The sequence below is a fragment of the Aptenodytes patagonicus genome, chromosome Z (assembly GCF_965638725.1).
Source record: "Aptenodytes patagonicus chromosome Z, bAptPat1.pri.cur, whole genome shotgun sequence".
Taxonomy (NCBI): Eukaryota; Metazoa; Chordata; class Aves; order Sphenisciformes; family Spheniscidae; genus Aptenodytes; species Aptenodytes patagonicus.
This window is the reverse complement of record NC_134982.1, coordinates 55,977,083-56,001,644: the sequence shown is the minus strand read 5'-3', so window position 1 is coordinate 56,001,644 and position 24,562 is coordinate 55,977,083. Positions and strand designations below refer to the sequence as shown.

At 40.7% G+C, this 24,562-nt stretch overlaps 1 protein-coding gene across 2 annotated transcripts in view; it reads left to right on the top strand.

Moving 5' to 3' along the window:
• SLC44A1 (solute carrier family 44 member 1) overlaps positions 1-15,793 on the top strand; it is a 67,150-nt gene extending 51,357 nt beyond the window's left edge. The window contains exons 10-16 of one of the 2 annotated variants that reach the window (XM_076363130.1): positions 1,951-2,116; positions 6,109-6,265; positions 6,517-6,600; positions 7,659-7,796; positions 9,135-9,371; positions 10,906-10,986; positions 13,228-15,793. In XM_076363130.1, coding sequence (XP_076219245.1) covers positions 1,951-2,116; positions 6,109-6,265; positions 6,517-6,600; positions 7,659-7,796; positions 9,135-9,371; positions 10,906-10,986; positions 13,228-13,251 — 887 coding nt within the window. In that variant the 3' untranslated portion in view covers positions 13,252-15,793. Of the gene's footprint in view, positions 1-1,950; positions 2,117-6,108; positions 6,266-6,516; positions 6,601-7,658; positions 7,797-9,134; positions 9,372-10,905; positions 11,891-13,227 lie in introns of those variants that run through there. The other variant, XM_076363129.1, reaches the window with a different exon arrangement.
• Positions 15,794-24,562: the final 8,769 nt, after the last annotated feature.

Here is a 24,562-nt window from a genome sequence, read left to right as displayed (position 1 = left end):
TTTCAAATAATTCCCTCTAGTTTTACAAAAACAGGTCAAAACCAGCTAATCTTACAGCTAACCTCATAAGGTATTGCATTGTATTGTAGCCAGTACTCACACAGAAGACACAGTAATGAAAGGGCTGTTGCACACATTTACTGTCTCCCAAAATGTAAATATACTCAAAGTAGTGCTCTGTTTTCCATAACTTAGGTGTCTAGTATTATTTCAGCATTTTCTAGGATTATTAGGGAGATTTTTCTGCTGTTTGTACACCATATCCTGAGAGCAGCCAATCTACTCTCAATTTCTGCCTGCTGTGAAGCGCATAGAAGATGAGAGCTTTGTTTGTGTTCAGGGTCTGACAAGAGCTTCTAGAATTAGTCGATCCTGTACGTTCAAATCTTAGTTACTTCAGCAGAGAAACCTAGCAACTGCTTTTTAAAATGGGAGATGTCTGTGTTATTTTGCAGTAAGTTGTGGACAATGGAGACCATAATTCATTGTTAAAACCTTAGAATTTTGAAATTTATTGTTTACTGCTGAATCAAAAGTAGGAGTGTTTCAGGTCATAGAGTTATTTCAGGATAATACAAAGTAAATATTTTTCATTTCATAGCCTGAAAGGGCTAAAAAAAAAAAAAAAAAAAAAAAGGCAAGGGATGGAGGTAATAGAATTCACATGTTCTTGTTCTCATTACTGTTGAAATTTTTAGTTTTCATTACATGCTGTGCTATGTGCAGAAAATGTTCGCCTCTGAAAGGGAGTTAAGTCTCAGTCCCATGCTTCAGTCTGTAAGTTAAAGATCACTGCACAGGGACTAAATTTGTAGCAGAATTTAGGCTGACATTATATTTTTCTGACAGAACTCTTCGATTGGCCTTGATTCTGCAAAGACTAATTTATTCTTTTAGCTTTTTATGCGCTCAGTATCTTCACTGATACCAGTTAAACAAAATCTTTGTGCAAATAGGGCCAGATCTTTTCAATCCACACCAGGAGAACTGAAAAAGTGTGCGTTACCTGTGTATGAGAAGAAGCCTACACTTATGAAGAGCTTGTTCACTAAACCCAAAATTATTTCAATAGTTCAATTTATTCACAAGAAAATACTGATTTTTTATATAAGCGTAAAAGCATAGCTAAGAAGGTAGAGAAGGTGCTATCAATACTAAGTGTAAACAATGGTTTTCAAGGTAAGCATTTTAAACACGTGATGTTACTTTCAGTATTTTTCTGAATCTCATCAGCTCTTCACATAACTGTTGTGTAAGATGAAACATCTCAATGTGGGTTAACACATTGAAATAGAGCTTATCCTAGGAGGGTTCTGACATGTATTGTCAGTCTCAATACATGATACCGCTATTCAGATGAGACAAGAGAGTCAATGGATTTCTGAATGTATGAAATCATATGTTTAGAATCTCTAAAGCTGTTCCTTATGTTTGTAAATACCTATAAAGCTACAAATATTGTTGAAATACATGCACAAAGACTTACCATAAGGAAAACAAAGGTGATTGTTAATGTTGACATCCAGATGTAATGAGCTATGAAGTTTAACATTGATTCTGACTGTATGAATACTATCAACAGAGCAGCAGACTGAAATTAAGAATGACTAAGGTAGGCTTTTATTATGTTTAATTATAACAAATTTTGCTACTTGGTGGTAGTTAGTTTTGGAAATTTTCACCATGTGGCTATAAATTAAGAAGTGTTGCAGGATTTTGAGTACACTCAGAATATTTTTTTAGTGCTTTTTTCAAATGCCATTATATGGATTGTCGCAAAAGCTGTATCTTTCTTATGAACAATCTTCCTAAACATGACATTTAGTAGTGTTAGTAGAAGAAGCTAGAGGGGTTCTGCTGTAGACAGTTATGAACTGCTAACACCATATGCTTCCTTCTTTCCGAGTTGATGTAAATACCATTTCCTTTTTTACCTTCATTTATTTCTAGGTAGTCCTGTCCCAAATGAAGAAGGATTTGTTGAATTTCGGATGGTAGGCCCTTTGAAATACATGTGGTGGTACCATGTAGTGGGACTGATCTGGATCAGCGAGTTTATCCTAGCCTGTCAGCAGATGACAGTAGCAGGGGCTGTTGTGACATACTATTTTACAAGGTAAGGACAACTTAGACAGCTCTACTGGGAGCAGCCTAGAAATGGAATTAGCAGAAATAATGAGGGGGATAGCGTTTGGGGAGAATACTTGCTTCCGTCCTGAAAGCTGGAGAGCCGTTGAATTGTATCGACTTTTTTTAAATCATGTCAAGTCCTAAAATGATCTGTTTTGCTGATTATAGATGGTATTCTTGATATTTAGGACTTGAAGCCGTGTTTGCCTTGTAACCTGTGCACATTGTACAGTCATGGATGATTGTTTACAAAGCAGAATGCACCTGGAATATAATCTGTAATGCTAATAATTAATGCTGATAAGCTCGGTAGAGATAAAAAAAATATTGAAAGCAATTGATTATTATTTTAATTGCAAAACAGTGCCCTTTAAATTAGTTACAGTGTTTCATTAATCTTTGTTACACAAGATTGCTTAAGGTGTTACTAGTCATCATTTACATATAGATTCTGACCAGATGATGTTCAACTAAAAAGTGATACAAAATATGTGTGCATTAAAGCTCCATATTTCGTTACTATATTTTTGTACTAAGTTGTGTATCAGGGCATACTTTATGGCTATTCTGCATGTATCTGCTAGCTATTCAAGAAGGCAATCTTAATTATTAAGCAATGGTCTACCAACCTTCAGGCATGAGAATTTTGCTTCACAGAGATAAGAAACTGATTTCAGAATCACAAACAGCTTTGGGTTTTAGTCTCTAGTATTTGAAAACTTTTCTGAAATTACAACTGCTTAAAATTTACCTTAAATAAGTGAAAATTAAAGTTCTGGTTTTAGCCATTTAGGACCCATTATTTTCAGAAAAAAATGGTATCAGGTGCTTTGTTAGTATTTCATGAGAATAAATGGTACTTCAGTGATCTGAAGTATTACATTTTGGTATGTAGAGCAGGACTATGGCAATAATTTTGGTAAGGAAAAGAAGCAAGTACACTAATATCTGTCTTACAAAAGTATAGTTTAATGAAGCTTCTCATGTCATCCTAGATCTAGTAGTTCATGATACATTTCTTCAAACTACCCCCCCCAAAAAAACCCCACCACATTGTTGTTCAAGAACTAGATGAGTAATTTTATTTCACATGTTCTCAAAGTCTTTTCCAAAGAATATAAATACAACTCCACTGGATAAAGAGCAGCATGAGTAGAGGATGTTGACAAGATACTTAGCAATGGTGGTTTACTTAAGAAAGGAAAACCAAGATGTTGGAGTGATGCCATCCCCAAGAAGTATCCTAAATACACATGTAGTTCAGCTAGTGGGTTTTGGTATGTGTTTTTAGCCTTTCATATGAAGAATATTGTATATAAAAATTTCTAATGATATTCAGCAGCCACACTTTATTCTTGCCATGTGCTTATAACAGTCTGCTTTTTAAAAAAACGGGTTTTTAAATAATGCATGCAGAAGTTTTTCAAGTGCATGAGTCAGATCACAAATGTTTAATTGGTTTGTCTTTTTAATTGAGACTGTTGTCTGAATTACATTTGACTCCTTATCTGCCCTAGTCTTTAAAACAATATCAAAGGCAAGGAATTAATTTACTGTGCTGACAGAAATTCTGTTATTTTATTAATGATGAAGTCCTCCAGTGTACCAATGAAATACATCTATGAAGTTATTACAGGATGTTACTGGGGTGTAATCTTGTGAATAATTAAACTAGATAGAGTAATGAACTAGGAAAATACAGAGGAGAGAGGATAATTTTGCATTGAAATAGATCACTTAGCAATGTGTATGCTTCATCTGTAGGTTTATGTATTTTCTGTCACCTGAGGGTGAATTATTTTTCTTTTAACTGTACCCTATCATCCCATAACAGGAATTTTATTTTAAGTTAGTAAGTACCCATTTCTCCCTACTGTTACCCTTTCTGCATTTTAAGGTACCATTCTAATCTGAAAAGTGACTTAGTAAGGAAGGAAAGGGCATTAATTTGGACTGCCCCATTATTTTGCATATTAGCAGCTTTGCACAGCAAATGAGGTGAAGTTTTCTATGGAGAAATGTTTTATATATGTTCATTGTTCATTCACCTAGCCGGATGGATTCCTTTCAACTCAGGCGATAACAGACGTCAAGGTGTTCTGCATTACAGACTCTGCCCTCAGTTACATTTACCTCGAAAGGAGGAAGTAGCTGGGTTGCCTGGGTGTAAGCCTCAGACCTCTTATGAGATTGTGCCCAAAAGGGAATAGAATTTGGCTTCCCCCACCTGACCTCTAAAAGTTAATTGGAAGAAAATACAGGGTAAACCTATTTTAATCATTAACATCTCAGGGGTAAGTTACACAGATGTTAGTTTCATGGAAACAAGACTCTACTTTTTTTTTTTTTTGAATGAAACTCACATGAAAATAACTTTCTCCCAAGCTGAGGAGATATTTTATGTTTGGAATGTTAGCACTTGTTCCTTTAATATGCTTAGTAGTATGTTTGTATTTCTAATAAAGAAGAAGAGCCATTCTTTAAATGTTGAATGACACTGTTCTTTGAGAGAGAAATAGAAGTGGCTTCCTTGGTAGGAAATATAAATAAAAACTTTAAGAGGGAATTGCTTCAAAACTGTGAAAGTGAGCATTCATCTGATAGATGAAAAATATTCTAGCCATGTTGCAATAAAATAGCTTGTTTTAAGGCTTAATACTTGGTTCCTTGAGGATATAATAGCTAAATCAGAAATGCAAAACATCTGAGAAAAGAATTTACCTAATTTACAAGCTTGAGAAGTGGGCCCTTATGATTTTCAGCAAGGCCAAGTGCAGAGTCCTGCACCTGGATTGCGGCAACCCCCGGTATCAATACAGGCTGGGGGATAAAGGGATTGAGAGCAGCCCTGCCAAGAAGAGCTTGGGGGTACTGGTGGATGAGAAGCTGGACGTGAGCCAGCAATGTGCGCTCGCAGCCCAAAAGGCCAATCGTATCCTGGGCTGCATCAAAAGAAGCGTGGCCAGCAGGTCGAGGGAGGTGATTCTACCCCTCTACTCTGCTCTGGTGAGACCCCACCTGGAGTACTGCGTCCAGCTCTGGAGCCCTCAGCACAAGAGAGACATGGACCTGTTGGAGCGGGTCCAGAAGAGGACCACGAAAATGATCAGGGGGATGGAACATCTCTCCTGTGAAGAAAGGCTGAGAGAGTTGGAGTTGTTCAGCCTAGAGAAGAGAAGGCTTTGGGGAGACCTTATTGTGGCCTTTCAATGCTTAAAGGGGGCTTGTAAGAAAGATGGGGACAGACTTTTTAGGAGGGCCTGTTGTGACAGGACAAGGGGGAATGGCTTTAAAGTAAAGGGAGGTAGATTTAGACTAGATATAAGGAAGAAATTTTTTACGCTGAAGGTGGTGAATCACTGGCACAGGTTGCCCAGAGAGGTGGTGGATGCCCCATCCCTGGAAACATTTAAGGTCAGGTTGGACGGGGCTCTGAGCAACCCGATCTAGTTGAAGATGTCCCTGCTCATTGCAGGGGGGTTGGACTAGGTGACCTTTAGAGGTCCCTTACAAGCCAAACTGTTCTATGATTCTATAATAAATAACAATAGTAATATCCTCTCCAAAGTCTCCACAAAGACCTCCAACAGAACAGGAGAGATGGGGAAGGCAAGTTTATCAGTAGCCTGGCTGAAAAAATGTTAGCTTTGTTTCTCACTTTTTTGGAAGATTTTGAACTGCACACCATCAAATGTAGTTTTATAGAAACTGCTAGTGGGCGATAGCAGGAATGCAGCCAACTGCTTGTAAGACTACCCTTAAGACATACTGATTCCTTATCCTATTCCTATTACTGCATTAGAGCCAAAACCGTGACTTGCACAGATCGTCATTGTCGAGTGAACAGTATACACGGAAAGCTAGCATAAGGATAATACATTCCTTTTGCACATTAGTTTGTTGAGAATTTGTAGTACTTCTGGATAATACTAAATACATATTGATCATTCTACTTCATTCTTTTTCTCTTTTCAACAGGGAGAAAAGGAACCTGCCATTTACTCCTATTCTGGCATCTGTTAATCGCCTTGTATGTTACCACCTAGGAACGGTGGCAAAGGGGTCCTTCATTATCACACTAGTGAAGATACCTCGAATGATTCTTATGTATATTCATACACAACTCAAAGGAAAAGTAAGAGAAATAGATTCCATTTTTCTTACTGAAACTCAATGCCTGACGTGTTTACAGCTAATTTAATTTAATCTGTGTGGGGGCTGGAAGTCTTGTTTTGGAATATTTGGTGTTCAAAGGACCGTGGGACTGAGAGGGACTGCTTAGGTTTTTCAATTTTTCAGTTACTGAAACACATGGGAATATTGTTTTCTTAAGATCTGTTGTTTTTACTCTTTATCTTTGTTTTTCCACATTCTTTGCTTTCCTAGGAAAATGCTTGTGCTCGCTGTATGCTCAAAGCCTGCATCTGCTGCCTTTGGTGTCTAGAAAAGTGCCTGACCTACTTAAATCAGGTAAGAATTTAAATATTCAAGTTTTATGTAAGGGCTGATAATATATGTGATTCCCAGAATGCAGTCTGAGGCTGACACATAAGGTATTGTACTTTGGAACTGAACTTCAGTGAAGGTACTTCAATCTTGTCTCCATTACTGAAATTACACTGCAAATCACTACTTTAGTCTTTGTTTACCTTGTAAAGGTGAGAAATAGCTGGTATTTATCTTTGTGCACATGGTATCTCAACTTTAAAACAATTTGTTTAGTGGTTGGAGATGTTCCTCCTTATGTGCACTCTATCAAACTATACCTGAGTTTCAAACTGTGTTTGTTGTCAACAGAGAATTAAGCTTTTTTAGGTGTAATTTTTAAGGTTCACACCATTGAAAAACAGTCAAATGTATAATGTCAAATTGTCATCATCATCTACAAAGTGGAAAAAGAGTTGCAAGTTGTGACACACTGGCTGGTCAGACCCCTTTGTAAAATAGATTTTATTGGCCTGTGGTCCCACCTCTGTTAAGTACATCTCTAAATATCTTTCTAATATCCCTTTCACTGTTGTTCATTTTTTCGCTTGTGGAAATACAGAAATAAAAGCAGAAGGCGGCATTTAAAAAAACCCCAGTATAATCCTTGAAAATTGTCCTGGCTGACTTTGAATGCAGTCTAGTGAGGTATCTAGAAATCATCTTGGTGGACTTGCATGACTCTCAAAATCTTTTATATTTCCAGCATATTTTTTCTAACTACTTAATTGCTGTAGTTATGCCACTGCTCACGTCGTCCTGCAGAGAAATTGCAAATTCTGTTTAATTAGTTTTTTGGAATAAACTTGTTAGTGCATAAATGATGAGCAAGGGAGCAGAAGAATAGTAATTCTCTACCTCATATAGTCTTCTGTCAGCTGGTACATACTGCTTGATTCAACAACTCTCAAGAGAATCTTCGTTCATTAACATCATACGACTTATTTGACTTATTCAGAAGCCGTATCTTCTCTCCCTTCTCCCCTCCCCCATCTGAAATATCTGATCATTCCATGAGTAAATCTTCAATCTGCTTTTCCCAGAACGCATATACAGCCACAGCTATCAACAGCACCAACTTCTGCACCTCAGCAAAGGATGCCTTTGTTATTCTAGTGGAAAATGCTTTGCGAGTGGCTGCCATAAACACAGTTGGGGATTTTATGCTGTTTCTAGGAAAGGTATGTCTGCTGTATACAGTTGTTACTGACCTACATCGTAGCAAGCTTTCTTTAGCAATGGCTTGCATCCCACATACAAAATGCCTTCAAATTCCTGTTTCTTAGCATGCACTTTATAACATCTAGCTGCATCATGTCAGGAAGGGACTGTCCAGGATAGGGAGGATAGACAAATGACCCACTTATATTAAGTGAAAGTGATCAGAAAGGAATAGCTGAAGATGATGACACCTTTTGCATGAATTTATTTTTAGGCAGTCAAGAGAAAAGTGATTATTAGAAGTTCTGAGTTTTTGATTGGTTTTGTGGTTAAAACTTAGAATTGTAAGGAAAGGAAGCATTTCCTCTAAATTCTGTTTAGTAAGGGCTTTCCAGGTTTATGTTGAAAATTGGCACATTATTGATCACCATTTGTGACAAAATTGGACTGGAAAGTAGTATAGGAGCCCGTTATGAGGAACTGCCAGCTTGGACTGAACTGTCTTCCTTATTACATTCCTCTACGTTTATTAAGTCAGAGTACAGTGGGCTGAACTTTTAAACCAGTAATTAAGTCAATAAGATGTGAGAAGAAATAAACACAAAAATGAAGATATAGGTGCTTGGGAGACCATGGAATTATATAAAGTGATTTTATGGAGGTGTCTGAAAGGTGTTAGGAAACAGGTCCCTGAAAAGATGTCTTTCACATTATTAGAGAAATGCACAGGTGACAGAAATGTTAAAATGAACAATGCAGCATATAAAAAATAGTATCAGCTAAAACAGTGCTGGGCTGTCAGCCTGTGTGCTCTATCAGTGCAACCCGGTATTTTCATAATACAATAAAGCTGACCTATTTTACAATTTCGTGTTTAGCTGCAGTTCATAATAGATTCAGAAATATTAAAAATGTTGGGTGCCACAACAATTGTTTTAGTCCTTTTGTTATTCCCAAAGACCAAACTGGTACCCAGTGAAATATCTGTTAGGGCCTCACACATAGCGCACTTCTGTGTGTGGAGACTGTTACATGAAGTGCCTCACATGAATTCTGATCTACTTGCCCTGTATGGAGATGAGACAGAGATAAGACAAGCTTGGAAGTTGTTTCTGGCAGCAAAACGAAAAACATACCATCCTCCCCCAGACCTGCCTTACCCCCTCCCTCTCCCCATGTCATTTACACTCAGGGATGTGGGGAATCCAGGAGGTAAAGATGTCATTACCACTAGCATCTGTAACCCCTAGTTCTAGCCCTGGCAGAGCAAGAAGCACATAGGTTAAAACCAAACCAAAGCAAACAAAAAAAATCAAAAGGCTTCTGCCATTAGAGTTGTCTTCTGTTTTCTTACTCAGGTCCTGATTGTCTGCAGTACAGGTTTGGCTGGGATTATGTTGCTGAATTACCAACGAGATTACACCATCTGGGTGCTGCCACTCATCATTGTCTGCCTCTTTGCATTCCTGGTTGCTCACTGCTTCCTTTCCATTTATGAAATGGTTGTTGATGTCCTTTTCTTATGTTTTGCCATCGATACAAAATACAATGATGGGAGCCCTGGGAGGGAATTCTACATGGATAAGGTTCTCATGGTAAGTTTCCCCTTGCTCTCTAAGGCTAAGGATATGATTTCATAAGATGGGTATTTTGAGAGTGAGCTCACTAGCTGAGCTTAATACTTCTTTTTTTTTTACCTGGGTTACCTTGCTGTCTTGTTCATGGCTTGATCAGCAAACAGTGTGGTCTGATGAGCATCAGATAAGTAATGATGCTTCCCTCCCTTGATGTCACTGGTACTGGCTTCTATACACTGGCTGTGAGATGAGCAGTTGTCTTGCAGAATCATACCTTTGGGTATCATTTCTTGCAAATGATACACTGCAGAATGGAAAGAATCAAAACAAGGGGTAAAGGATTGGTTTTCGTACTTTCCTAAGAAGGACCTCTCTTGGGACATGGAAGAGAAAAATATCAGAGTATTCTACCCCACATGCAGATAGTGACCACACTGGAGTTTTTCTTCTTTCAGATAGACAGGAACCACAATTTGCTTCTCAGTCTGTCATGCACAGAAACAACAGATACTATGTTCTGTCCTGGAGCCTAGATACTATGTCAAGGCCCTTTGCACAATTCAGTTCTTATTTGTTTGTCCCATCTTAGTCCCTGTTCACTCTAGCTAGAGACCAAGATGTAAAAATTCTGCTCCTCAAGCCATTCAGCTTGTTGTTGAGTAGGTAATTTTCTTGATAATGTTTTTAAGTGGCAGCTGTAGAATATGTCCCTGTAAAATGTACCCACATGTGTAGGCTAGAGGAAGACTCTCATGACTTCTTAGCATAATTTTTTTTTCTGATTACTTGTTGGAAAAACATGTCAAGAATTTAACATTAAAGTTTTGGTAAAACACTACAGAATCTAGCGTAAATAATAATTTAAATGGTAGCTCATGAGTTGCTTTTTAGCACAGAATAAGAGTAAAATGCAGCATGCTGTCTCAGAAGACAGTACAGATGAATCATAGAAGTATTGTGGGTTTCTTTAGTGAACAGTCAATATCAGAAAACACTAGCAGCTAAAGTTTACTGAAATTTGCTAAAGAATGCTTGCCTTTAAGAGAAGAAATTACATAAAATGGAATCAGCACCTTTGCTAATCTTTGTGAGTAGGCAATTCTGATCCGGTGAAAAATGTAAGAGTTTGAGTTGAGGAAGTTAGGGAAATCAACAAGACCTTGCAAGGAATTATCTCCAGTTGCCTCTATTTAATGGAGTTCTAACACTACACACAGTTCACAGGATAGGATGTAATAATGGGGATCTCTGGTTTTTTTGACAACCATCCTCCTACCTTCCTTCCCCGTAAAGGAGAGCATTGTGTGGTAAATTTGAAAGTTGTATCAGCACACAAGGCAAATACCTACCTGGTTTCCAGAGTTAAATGAGGGAGACCCTTGTGCTATTTGGCAGGCTCTTCTGGTACTTTGTGGACAAGTCTGACCAAGAGAAGTGGGAGGAGCAAGTTGTGTTGACATTTTGAGCAGTTAAATCTTGAAGTTGTGTATTGAGATTTGATGTTTGGAGTTTGCTCTAAGAAAGCACTTTTCACTTTATTACTATTTTTCAGGAGTTTGTGGAGAATAGTAGGAAATCTATGAAAGAAGCAGGCCGGGGAGGTGGAGCTGAGGGCAGAGAGCTAAAACCAATGGTAGGTGCAGATGAGGAGGTGGCGATCCTCCAAGAGTTTCACTTTTACTTCTTCTCCCTCTTTGTCTTTACTGACTGCACTTCTTCAGGAGAAGTTTTTGTTCTCTGTATCACTCAAGATGTTCTGCTTTTTCTGTTTGTGAGCTTGCCTATCACCTGGATGGCAGAGTTTTTGTCACAGCTGAGACCATCTCCTGTAAAAGTAAGATGAAAGGAACTGTGTCATATGAAACAAACGCAGTATCATTTCATTAGGAGTAGTATGCATGCTATGTGGTATGCACAGACAGCCCCAACTGCTGAGTACTCTCAAAATAAGATGACTCTGGAATTCATTGGGCTATTCTGACTTTAATCGTCTTTTCAGTCCTGAACTGAACAATTTTTGTTCATCTTAGCTCACTGTAAAAGCCTGAAGAACACTACTGAGCGCATCCATTGTTGCAAAGTAGGACCAGGCATTTAAAGCTCTCACCAAATTATTTTATACAGTGCCAAGGAATTGGGTACAGTGATTCCTTTCAACCTGCTCAAATGACATTTCTCCCAGTTGTTTGTTTTTATTGCCAACTACTTATGTTGCTTGTCTCTTGTGTGCTCTTTCCATCTCACACTGTCAGATACACAGACAGTGAACAATGCATCATTTATGCTTCTGCAGCCTGTTTTACTTATGGTGTGCCTGTTAGGAAGGCATTGCATGTCTGAGTAGCCTGGAATAAGGAACAGCTATACATGGTACAGATAACAGATAGGAGGATGAGTTTGGAAGGTGGAGAACTGAGAGCGTATGATGGAGACCCAGGCTGGGCAAGGTATGACTTGTCATCGTTCAGTACAACTTTGTGAAATAAAATATTTTTCCATCATTACTTTCTCAGAGTATTTAGGGCCTGACACAGTTCCTTACCACAGGGACAATTTTTAACCTAATGGAACCTAAATAAGTGTATGTTAACAGTAGAATTTTTTTTAAATGATGTATGTGAAGCCATGTTGCATGAGCACTTTTTGACCTAGCTGGAATGGGTTCCTGCTGTAGAATGGGTAGATGTGTAGCTTTGCGTGTTTCGCTCTTTCATTATAGCATACCAGTTTCTAGATTTGCTTATGCCTAAATGCTGCTGTGTTTATACATCTAAAAAACTAATTCTATGCTCATTTCCTGTTTTCTTCTGGGAGTAATTCTAGCTGCTCAAACAGACAATAATGTTGGTATTTTCAGAGTGGTCTAAACACTGTAAATGTAAAGCTGCTGTTAAAATGATTGAGAATTGGGTTTGCAAACCCTCTAGTCATATGCACAAAAAATCTCAGTCCAAAAGCGTATTATGTTAACCTCTAATTCAAACAACTGGTTTATCTTGAGTGGTTTTCCACTTACGCTCTCGTCAGTGCTAGCACAGACCACTACTCAGACTTTTGTACTTGACTGCCTAAAGCTTGGAAGTCAAAACCTTTATTCATCCCCCCTTGTAAAAGGGCAAACCAAGTACTTGCAAGTCAAGGGTGGTCTTGTTCTTTTAGGAACTTGACTCTAGGCACTTCAGCCTGGCACTGGCTGAAAATCCTCCTAGGACTGCTGGAGAAGGTGCTGAGCACTTGGGGCTCAGCCTGAGTATCACCTGCTGAATTACTCCCAGTTCTGCTGCTCATGCGATAGTCTTGTTTGGAACTGACCGGGCCTTGTTTTCTCACGTGGTCTTTCATTTTGGGGTGTTCAGCTCCAGTTGTATACGTTCTGAAATATTACGATCTCACTTCCTGACAAGGATGGGACACAGCAGTTACCTCTGTGAAATTTCTGATAGCTTTCCCCAAAGCATTGATAAAGGCCTCAGTTACATCTGGAATAGGATCATTCATAAGTCTATTCTGTACTAGTAGCACCTGTAGTCCCCAAATTGGGTGGTTGAAAATTAGATTAATTTTTCTTTTTTTTCCCTTCTGTTTTAAAAAATAGTCTTTACTGTTTTGTTTCAGTCTCCTTGAAATGTGGATATTTCTTAGACATGACAATTAGTTCTAAAAGTGAAATGCCCTAAGTGCAGTTGTATTTTAAATAGGTATTAATAGCAGAGATGAGGAAGCATTTAGGACCTTCTGTTCTTGTATCAAGGCACAAGAAAAAAAAAACCTTTTCACACTTCTTTCTTTATGGTTTCCAGTGACCCCTTTGACTCAGTTTCTCCTTGTCTTTTGGCATTTGTCTAAGACTGTGCTGTATGACTTTGTTTTCTAGGCCTCTGGAGCAAGTTCATCTTGAAACTAGCCAGCCATATTGGAACCCATTGACATTCCAAAACAGTATATATATACATATATACATATATATATATATATATAAAAAAATAAACAGCCAAAATCAGAGAAAAGGAACAGGGATTTAATACTTTTTTTAACAATTATTTTTGTGAAACATGTACTCTTTTCATACGGGTGGCTTTTACAAGCGGCTTTATCATTGTTCCATTTTTTAAATTATTCATTGTGGTCATGGAAAAGTTGATTCTTATCTGCTTGATATTTTACAATCTGGAGGAGGTATCATTGTAAAGATAATCTGAAATGATGACAGATTTCCCATGACACTGCTAATCTGCTGAGAGTTTTACTTGTTTAGTTTGTTTAAATTTGCATTAAATTCAGGACAGTTACATGTAAGGAAAACCTTCAAATCAAGAGAGTCTTAAATTTAGTTTTCCAAAGTTGGTTTCAGTGAGAGTTCATTCAGTTCGAATGGGTTTGTAAGCAGTCATTTTACTTTACAGCCCTGGTGGGGCACAGTTTTGTTTATCAGTATCAGATACCACAATAACCAACTCCTCAGGTATTCAGGTGTGTGGGAGCCCTTGCATCTCCTATTAAACAGAAACTAGAAAATGGGGACAGATAATTTTTATATGCAATTAACTTCCTGTTTTACCCTACTTACCCCTCTTACCTGTTGCCCGCTATCTTCCCCTTGAGTTCAGTAGCCTCCTTCACACTTCAGCAGTGCTCCTTTGAAGGGTATGGATTCTCCATATGAGCAATTGAAATAACAGATTGTTAAAGCTCAGTCTTAGCCATACTCATGATTAATTCATGACTAGATGTAACAATGCTGAGGATGGGGAAGAGAAATGAACTGTACTACTACTGTACAAAAAAGTACTGTATGCTTCATTTCATTTAATGCTGGAGAGCTTTGGGAGGTGGAAGGGACCATTCCTTGCCTGTTGTTTCATCCATATTTGTATGTACTGTAGCAGGTGGCTAAAACAGGAAAGGGCAGAGAAACATTTCTTTGGAAGTGTAACTGCCAGGATAGTTATCTAAAGTTATCCAATAACAACAAGAGAACGTGCTTTTTTATTATTATTCTTAGATATTTACATTTCTTTTCAGTCTGGAAGTTCACCAGATATGAATGCTAATACTCAATTCTTCAGCATATTGTAATGGTAAATGCTTAAAAGTGTATTTGCTAAAAATTCATGATCTGTCTATGCTATATACTCCTTTTGTTACAATTTTTTTAAGAAAACTATTTTTGTTAATGTAAAGTTAATATTTCAGAGCAGAATTTTTAAACTTATTGCACTAAATATAAGCTCTGTACAAATAAATAATGCCTCAATGGTTCGATCACTCCATTCAAGAAAATCTTTTGAAAGAGAAAAGCCCTTCTACAGAAGCTTTGCGGTGGAGTGGAGAGGTATGTCTAGGTAGAGACATGCACAACTCATGTTTAATAAGTAAGCAGTTCTCTGTGCTTCCTTTCAGAGGATCAGGCTTTTAAATTGCTGTCGAAAGTTTAAAAAAAAAAATGTAGTATCATGTAGCTAACCAGTGCTCTTACCTTTTGGCAATAGTGAAATATTTCACTTTTGCTTCTAGAAATCATTTGATAACTTAAATTTGTTTAGTTTTCTTTTGGTAAGCCAATTAAAAGGATTTACTCTTCTCATATCACAGAACCCAAACTATATGAAACATATGAAAATAAAAATACATTTAGAAATTATAGCTGCTGGGGAGGCAGGGAGACAGAATTGTCCAATCCCGCAAACACTTAGACACTCGTTTAAGTGAACCATATCAATAGCTCCACTGACATCAGGCGGGCTCTCTAAATATGGAAGCTGTAAGTTACACATCTGTGTAAGTGCTAACTGGACTAGAGCTTCAACCTAGGGATTCAGACTGGAACGCTGGTGAGGCCTTTCAGTGCAAGTTAGAGGTCAGACTATCTAGAAGCAGCACTGGAGCAGCCTTAAGTTTGTGGCGAGGAGGTGTTCCTACTGTACCAGTGGCTAAGACAGCAGTGGCACTGAACAACAATATTTGTGTAGATCAGTGAGGTTTAGCAACAGAAATTTAAAAACTGGCTCAGATGAACGCTAGAAACTGGATTCCAAGGCTAAGAGACTTACCACGTACGCAGTTGCTTCCAGAGAAATTAATTTCCATCTTGTCTGGAAGTTATTGGAGGTGCTTTGATTGAAGCCTTGGATTCTGCACATTTTGACAACAAATTTCTGCCATGTCCAGTTCTGCAAATTTGTGTTCTCTGCTCACTGGAAGTCCTGGGTGGGGGCTTTTCTCTGCAATTGCAACTAGGACTGCAGTTGGAAACAAATTTTGTATTTTTGTATGACTTGGCTGCACCATTTTTATAGCAGTTTATCCTGTTTTAAAAAGAAATTTGTTTTATTTACATGGTGTTTAAAAGATACAGGCAACACTTTTCTATGGTTAGTTGTAATGTTTAAGTGACAAATCTATATCATTATAAAGTTCTTAATAAAATCGTGTGCACCATTCTTGAGTGTATATCCGGCATGCAGAGGTTTTCAGTCATGCCAAAGAGGCATTCCATCCACGCAGGCTTTCCAGTGGTCATTTTGAATGTCCTTTGAAGTTCATTTGCAACCAATCTACAAGCTGCCCTCTACCAGCTCTGTCTTGTGTAAGGACATAAGCAGAAGACTGACGTCTGAAGAGACAACTTTTCAGGACAAATTTAGACTCTGCTTTCCTTCCCTAGTGGGGATAGTGGAGTAGGAGAACACTTCACATGTAAATCCCCGGTTGGCAGTAGAGGTGCTGGGGTCTGCCAGTGATGGATTAAATATTTTTTTTGCCAGCTGGTTATTAAAGCCAGTATATGGACTGCTTTATGGGAAGCAGTTTAGACTAACTAGAGAGTGATGCTGCACTGGGAATAACACTGCAAGAGGAGCAGGTGAGACAGCTGAGATAGAGAAATCATCTCCTTGGAAAGTCCACTGAACCAAGCAGTGCTAGAGGACTGGAGATTCAGGCTGGACAGTTGGGGTTTAAAAACCAAGCCAATGGGATTACTGGTTCCCAGCATTTGGTTTCTGCATATGGTCTGCATCATAGCCTCTGATCAGCTAGGTTTCAAAGGAAAAAAAGCATGCTATACTTTAAATTGTTTAATTTTTTTCCACATCATTTTACTCTCTGTTGTGTTTGGAAGCTGAGCAGCAGTGTGTTGTCTTTTTTGCTTCTTCCAGCCCTAGAGAATTTTTTTTGTTCTTCTAGCTCTCGTTTCTGTATTGCTCTTTCAGCAAAGGAGTGCCAAGTGGCACTTTGTCGCACCGATCTTAGCACATGCCTTCTCACCTTCCCGAGGCAATGATTCAGGATAACACCTGGAATGAATGGGAGGGGGAGTAGGTGCTGAGCTGAAGTTCTAGGGTGGGTTTTTTTGTATGATACCACTCCATCACTGTGCTTGCTGTGGTTAGGAGTGCAGCCCGTCACTTCCACAGTTTCAGTGCTGCTCCACAGCTAGAGTAAATATATGGTATGGCCAGCTTAGAATTGCATCTTCAGCCTTCCAGTAGCTTGTGTTCACACTCCCAGCTGCCAAAAACAGGACTGGGTTTTACATGTGGCCTTAGCTTGGCATGGTAACCCAAGGACTTTCTGCATTAGGAAAGCATGTCCTAGACGGGAGAACTTAAAGTGGAAGACCCAGTTACAGGTTGTGGTGGGTTGACCCTGGCTGGCAGGTAAGCCCCTACTCCATTGCTTGCTCACTTCCCCCGGTAGGATGGGAGGAGACGTTGGAAAGGCAAAAGCAAGAAAACTCATGTGTCGAGATAAAGACAGTTCATTAAGTAAAGGGAAAAAAAAGAAAAAGAAACCCAAGTGATGCAAAGGCAATCACTCACCACCTCCCACCAGCAGGCCGATGCCCAGCCAGTCTCCGAGCAATGGCTACTTTGGAAAACTTGACCCTCCTCCCTTCCCCCTTCCAATTTTATTGCTAAGCATGACTTTATATGGTATGGAATATTTCTTCAGTCTGTTCAGGTCAGCTGTCCTGGCTGTGTGCCCTCCCACCCTCTTGCCCAACCCCAGCCTACTCTGCTGGGGCGGCAGAGTGAGAAACAGAGGCGGCCTTGACCCTGTGCAAGCACTGCTCAGCAACATGTAAAACACTGTTGTGTTATCAACACTGTTTTGGTCGCAAATCTAAAACACAGCACCATACAGGCTGCTGCGAAGAAAATTAACTCCATCCCAGCCTAACCCAGTACACAGGTCCACTTACCCAAGAGTTAATCCAAGACTCACTCCCTGCGTTTCTGTATAGCACCTTCTCAGGGTGGTTACTTCTTTCTGAAAGGGCTTTTTCAGCAGCAGGCAATTAGCCTGCTCCACAGTGCTCCCTTTCATGGAGGGAGCAGGGGATGCTAGCTCTTACTCTTTCAGCACAAAATGGGGATATAAAGCAGAAATGAGCCCTTTCTGTATCAGTGTTCTGGCAATTGAGCAGCCAGTGTTGGAGACAACATACTTAATGTGCCATCAGGGCATGCACTTTAGTGGTTTGCTCTGAGTGGTTATTATGTATTCTATGAATGTATGTTATAGAGTCAGAATAAAATGCATGTAGCAGACATGTACTCATCATCACCATCCAGTGATCATTTGGTTCTGAGTGCATATTACATGTTGTATTGAACATGGCACTGTCATTTTAAGAAACACTCTTAAGATTTAAAAGTAGATACCTAAGAACATCCCTGTTTTTTAAATCATGGCTTTGCCTGTGCAGATACTGTTTACTAAATCTAAACGTCACAAGTCCATTGTTTCTTGGAACAGTTTGCGTGTCACATTATCACCACAGAAATCCTGTTTCATCTTTGTGGAAAAAAACCCTCGTGTTTCCCAAAACAAAACCCAACAGGCTTATTTGAAGCATTTCTTGCACTGAGCTTGTTTGTTGGGATGATGGAAGTTTACTCTAAATATTTCATTTTTAAATGCTCTTTCAACTATTTCATCTCTGCAATTATTTCCATCACATAACAAGAGATTATGAAGACTAGTAAATTTGTATTTCTTGTGTTCTGTAGCAAATACTGTTCTCAAGGTATTTTTTTTCTTTTATATTTAGCGAGATGAGAGAAGAGATGAAACTTGTCTCTTGTGATATGGGTCATGTATAAAAGGCAGAATTTCTGGTCTGGGATGGAGCTGTGATGTGTCTTGCAGTGTTTGCAAGCTGATGCAATCAAGCCAAAGCTCTTCAGAGACATTAGGATTATGAAAATATTTCTAGGGACAATAGGTAGCATGAATCCATCTAAAAATACCCATTTGGAGGCTAAACTACCTGGCATTCATTTGACAGACATCAGTTAAAACAGAACTAGCAGAAAACCAGCAAACACCATCAGATTCTACTCCCCTGCTCACTGAAGTGGTCAAGTGATGTGTGAATATGATGAGCAGAATTTGGTGTTTCAAGCATTTGGTACTTTTCTGTAGAAACATGGGACTCCCCTTAGAACCAAAGTTGCAAGAATTCAGAGCAAAAGTACCAGCTGAGTTTAGCAGAGCTAGCCTAATTTCAGTAAATTTAAAGACAGCTCTGGCCTCTCTAAGTATGTGATGGAAGACGCTGGCAGCACAGCTGGCTACCATTCCTCAAGTGCACCACCACTCCCCTCTGGCTTGAGTGAAATAGGGGCAGCAAGGAAGTATGTCAGAAAGGTTTTGTGAAATTAAGCAGCTGATTACTCCTGAAACCCGTCAGAAGTTGTCAGAAGTTGAGCACTGACTGGAGTTCCCACGAAAGTCATCATTTTTAATTCTGAAATAAATACTGCGTGTGCTCCAGTGTTAGTATTGGTTGGGTCCCTCCCTGCTCAAACTGAAAAGGGAGAATCTCTCTCATTAGAAAAACAGTGCTGCAGTCAGTGAGGCGGTGTCTCCTAGGGGAGCGAGGGAGGAAAAAATAGAAAGGTGCTTTTGTTTCTAATGTAAGCCAAAAAGCAGCTGCCAGAGGTTAGGTGGAGCCATGGAGAGCAGGATTTCACAGGTAGAAAATATTCCGCAGGATCTTCACAGTAGTTAAGAAAACTCACATTCCAATTCACAGACATCTCACAGCAACATCCCCTGTGCCCTGCTTTTATTTTACTCTGGAGCTCTTCAGAGCAAGAAAGAAGGTGGAATCCTATACCTATAGAAAGGAATTATATCTATACGGTGGATTGTGTTGCTGATTATAGCAACTGCCCTAAGGAAAAAGGAAAATTTTCTGAACAGATTTTAAAGGCTTGACAGTACTTGCATTGTCATAGTCCATCAAAGCTTCATCTGGAAACAAATTTTTCATCCTCTTTCACTCATACTTCTAACAGGGCAGTCAAACCCCTGAACTGGTTTAGTGATTTACATTGAATCAAGATCAAGTAACAAGTGCTCCTTTTTCCAGTGGAATGCCACCTCCTTTGGGAATGGGAAAAGTAAATGTGACACTGTTTATTGTTGTCTGAGAACTTGAAATGTTTTATACTGCAAGCTGTGAATGCAGGAAGAGAAGGGAAATTAACAGTGCTGATCTAATCTTAGATTTTCTGTGTAAACTGACATTGTGCCAGAATACTGATGCAAAACTGTATTTTAGTCTAAGAAATGTATAGATTTTTTATTGTATCAAAATAAAGCTTTTCTTTTTAAGTAAGAAAGATGTTTCTGTGTCTTCCCTATGGGGTGCTAAGCCGTGCTCTTCCTCTTAGGAATACTATCTCACGGCCCTGAAAGCAAGCAGAGTCCATCCAGATCTTTGCTCAAGCTTTGCTTAGCTCTGTGCCAGCCCTTTAGCTGAGTAGCTGCAGTAGTGCTGGGCATGGCTTCTTGTCTCTCCCGCTGTCCTGGTGCCAAGAGAAGTGGTGTGATGCTAATGCTTTGTTGAGCTGGGTGGGGTGAATGGCGTTTTGTAGAGCAAAGGCGGTCCCTTATATGGACAGCTTAGGGGGAATGCAGAGTAGGGAGGGATGAAGGAAATCTCGTTATGTATTATGAGAGCTATGCAAACTGCACATCCCAGCGCAGCACCTCTTGTGGGGCCGCCACCTTGTTCTGCGAGGTCCTGTACATGCTCCCTGCTCCCAAAGCAGGATCCCTGTTTGCAGAAGTGTTCTAAAAAGGCTGGATAGCTGAAGATGGATGGTGAATAGAAGCAATTGATAAGAGCACCTGTATAATCTTACTAGCAGAGGCACGTACAATTGCAAAGACTCCTTCCCTTCTCCTCTCCCTCCCATGGGCACAGCACATTTCTGCTTTCATTACTGCCAGTTTTTTAATACAGTAATAAACCAAGCTGAACAGTATTTTCTTGCTTGTATTACTTTTACTGCAAACCACTTCAGCACTGCATTCACATAAGATGGTTTACTTTATCTGGGAACCACTGCCACTTCTGAACCCATGGCTGAAGCCATGTGGCAAATCACTAAATACAGTTAGGACGAAAAGGACCATCCAGCCCACCAGACAAGACCTCTGCCCGCAGGCAGGGTCCCATGCTGTGGACCCAAGTGTTCTGCTGCATATCTCAGTGTTCTGCAGTTCCTCTGAAGGTGTGTCCCCATGGCTCCAAGTGTCTTTTTCATGGTTTATTAGAGGTGAAGCTGCTTGGTTAGATGGGTTTAGCTGCACGGAGCAAAAGTGACCCCAGAGATGCCCTTCTTCCTCAGTAGAGGTGTAAGGGGCTGGAGGTACGTTGCATACAGGTTATGAAAACCCCATCTGGTTTCCACTGGGTTTTACCTGTGTCAGAATTGCAGAACAGGAGCTCTTTAGCTCTTCTCAACCTCGCCAGTGGTAAGGGACTGAAGCGCTGTCTGGGGACAGCAACGATGATGCCCCCAGCTCTGAAACAAAAGTGTTTTGTGGCTTCCAGGGAAAAAAATACAAAAAAGGAAGGGGCTAAAAATGAGCCAGGGAGAGCTAGTGAGAGAAGCACATGCAGGGAGAACAGAACAGGACATGGGACTTGAAGTGGAAGGAAAAGCTGAGGGCACTGGGGTGGAGTGGGCAAGAAAACCAAGGAAGCTATTAGCGGGCAGGAGAGCAGGGACGTGGAGACAGAGGATTGGAGCTGCAAAAGCGGGATTTGTCCTTGGCCACACAGTGGTTCCCACTGCCCAGACACTGCAGGCAATGAGCACATACCTCTGAACGCTAGCCTCGGATCCCTGCTCCCCGAGCTGCCCTGCTCCCCCACCACAGCTGAAGGACCAGTCTCCCTGCTTGCAGGGTAGCACAGCTCCCTGGCTGCCGAAGGAGCTCTCCTGCCTCGCGCAGAGGATGGGGCCCTCTGCGTGCAACCCTCAGCACACAGAAAACGGTCTCCGAGCCAGCGCGGCCAGATCCTGTGCTGCTGAAGTCTGGCACGGCTCCTTCCTCCCACCAGGGGCCACTGAGGAGCTGACCCAGTTTTAGTCACTGGTATTTAGATGTTTAATGAAGATTAGCTAGTGCCCAGGGAGAGATTATTTAGAATTTCTAATTACTATTTAAATTATGAATGTGTGAAATGGATGGAGCTTGCACTCCCACACAGAGAGCACCTAAAAAAAGCTGTTTTTCTGACATCTACTGCCATACTCTCCATCTAATGCTCAGTCCTTGTTTACCTTGGATACACTAAAAATAAAGTGGAGGAAAATCCAGTGCCAGGGCAGATTTTCTGAGACCCTTGCTAGAGCAGTCAAAGCTAGAAATAAAGCCTATGACAGAAGCTACTGAATTGTTTTATCTAGCTACCTCAGCTGACAGTAATCGACTGGGAGAGAAATAAACGGGTGAGCAGGTATTTCACACTGCAGTGCTTTGAAGAAGGAATCGCAGGCCTGCACCCTGTGCCCTGCCAAAAAAAAAAAAAAAGAGTGAGTCTGCCACAGTCCCAGAAACATTGGTAAGATGTCCCTTGATTTTAATTACTTTTCTGACAGCTCTTAGCTGTATTCTAGTTTTAAATACTAAGTCCTGGAGTAATAAAAAAATACAAAAATTGAGCAAAAAACATTCAGTAGGCATTTGCAATGCCAGATGGAGAAGGGTGGTCTGACCACCTCTCCTGATGGCGGGACCTGCCACGTTCCCCCATCTTTGCTCCAGGGGCTTCCAGGTGAGAGAGGGGCAGCTCAAAGATGTGGACACCTGCCTGGGGCCAACACAGTGCTGCTCCACCACAGACCTCCTCTGTAGCCTGGGGCTCATCACTTGCTGTCTTTGTGCCTCCCTTTCCCCGCAGATGGGGATGCTGTGAAGGTGAGTACATTAAGGATCAGTAGGCACCCGGGTACTGCAGGAGGAGGGACCAGCCGAGTGAAATAGGGGCTGATAAGGCTGGGGGAAGTTGGGATATGAAAACGCCTCTCTGCAGCTGCAAGGGACAGTGAATTAGGCAGAAGTTACAAAGCTTGAACATGCTTCTGAAGAGGGAATTTTGGGGATCTGCAGCTCTGCAGGAGGGTGACCAGCAGGTTATGACAGGTCATGGAAATTATACAGACATGGACACCTGAGACTCATCCCTCTTCTGATGCTTAAATATCTAAACACTCAATGCTCCACTAGCAAACTCCCTCCAGTCCTTTAGTGGGCCTTGGTAGCTCATTAGATACGTGAAGTCATCCTGACTTCCTTTCACCACAAGTCATCTACTGATTTGTTTCTGACACTTGTGGTTTCAGTGAAAGCTTTCCTGGCACAGGTTGTGATTCAATATCCCCTGTTTTCTGTATTGGGATTCATTGTCCTGACCTTTCATCAACAGAAGGATGGAGCGGCAAGAACGGTAACAACGTCAATCCCAGGGAAGGAGGGGGGGAGGGCTCAGAAGAACATCTTGAGAGAACCCAGGGGTTTATTTTGCTTTTTAAGCCTCTGATAACTGAAAGCAAACCATGCACCGTGCACTCTGTGACAGAACCAGACTGAAACAATATGTCTCAAATCCCAGACCAGGAATGCCACTGCAAAAGCCTGCAAGAAGGAAAATTCACTTGTTGGAAGGCACTGCTGGGTCTCTTCCAAACCTCTCCAAATTGCACTACCCCTAATAACAACAGCAAAACTTGGCTTGAATAAAACGCTGGAACATTGCTGGAGAAAGTAAAGGGATTTCAAAGCATGAGTTTGCTGCCTGTTTCATAAAGTCTGGTAGGAGGACTGCGGAGGACTGCCTCATACCTATGAGCACAGAAGTCCTGCTGCCTCCAGGCAAGAAGCACCACAGCTTGATTTTGAAAGCTCTCTGGTGGTGTATTCATTCATCGTGAGACAACAGGACAACAAGAAACCTCAGAAGGGCCTGTACTGCATCACAGCGGGAGACCAGCCTGCCAGAAGAGCGTCCGAGGTTCACACTGTCTGTGATGAAGAGGAAACTTGAGAGCTTTATCAAAATAGAATTTGCTCTGAAAAAACCCCAGCACAAGAGCGTGCAGGTCTGAATTTCCCAGAAGATGCACAGCTTGAAAACCTGTTAAGCTTCAGAAAGAAAAAGGAAGCAAAGCTTGAATGAAGGATATTGGAGAACTATACACAAACCTGACGTTTATGTTCACATCATTGTGTTCATAGGCCAGGGCCCCCAACCTTCCTGTAAACATAATTTGGACTGACTTTAAGAATAGCACATAACAAGGCAAGTAAAAAGTGCCCATCAAATTTCTGAGCCGTGGGGGCGAGGAAACTGTTGTTCGAAGCAAGCTGAACATTTGATATGTGGCCACAAACTGTGCTGGGGCTCCAGAAGGGCCCCAGCCATGGCATGGTGAAGAAAGTGGGAGGAAGGAGGGAATGGACTGATGACCTGCCGAGCCAGAGGCAGGAAGTCCACAGGGGTAAGTCGCAGCAATGGCAAAGCCTTGCTCAGTGTCCAGGCTGCACAGTGCCTTGTATTTGCACCTTGTAGCTATGCCCTCCCCCGCTGAGCTCTTGGAGATGTTTTCCAGCTAACTCTTCTGGAGGGATCAGGCTAGAAAGGCAGTAAGTAGGGAAAGGGTAATGGAAAAGCCAATAAATATGGAAAAGGCAGTAAGCAGTAAATGAGATGCCAGAATACAGAGACCTTCCTTAGAAGTGGGCTGCAGGAAAGCTCAGAGGGGATCCAAGAGCATTACCCCGCCTTGCTTATTGGAGGGATGGCAGCAATGCATTCCTTTGCAGGTGGGTATTTTTGCTTGCCTCTACCAATTGCAGCTACCCTGGGTGAATACAGCTGCTGCTCCGGGCAATTAAAAAGA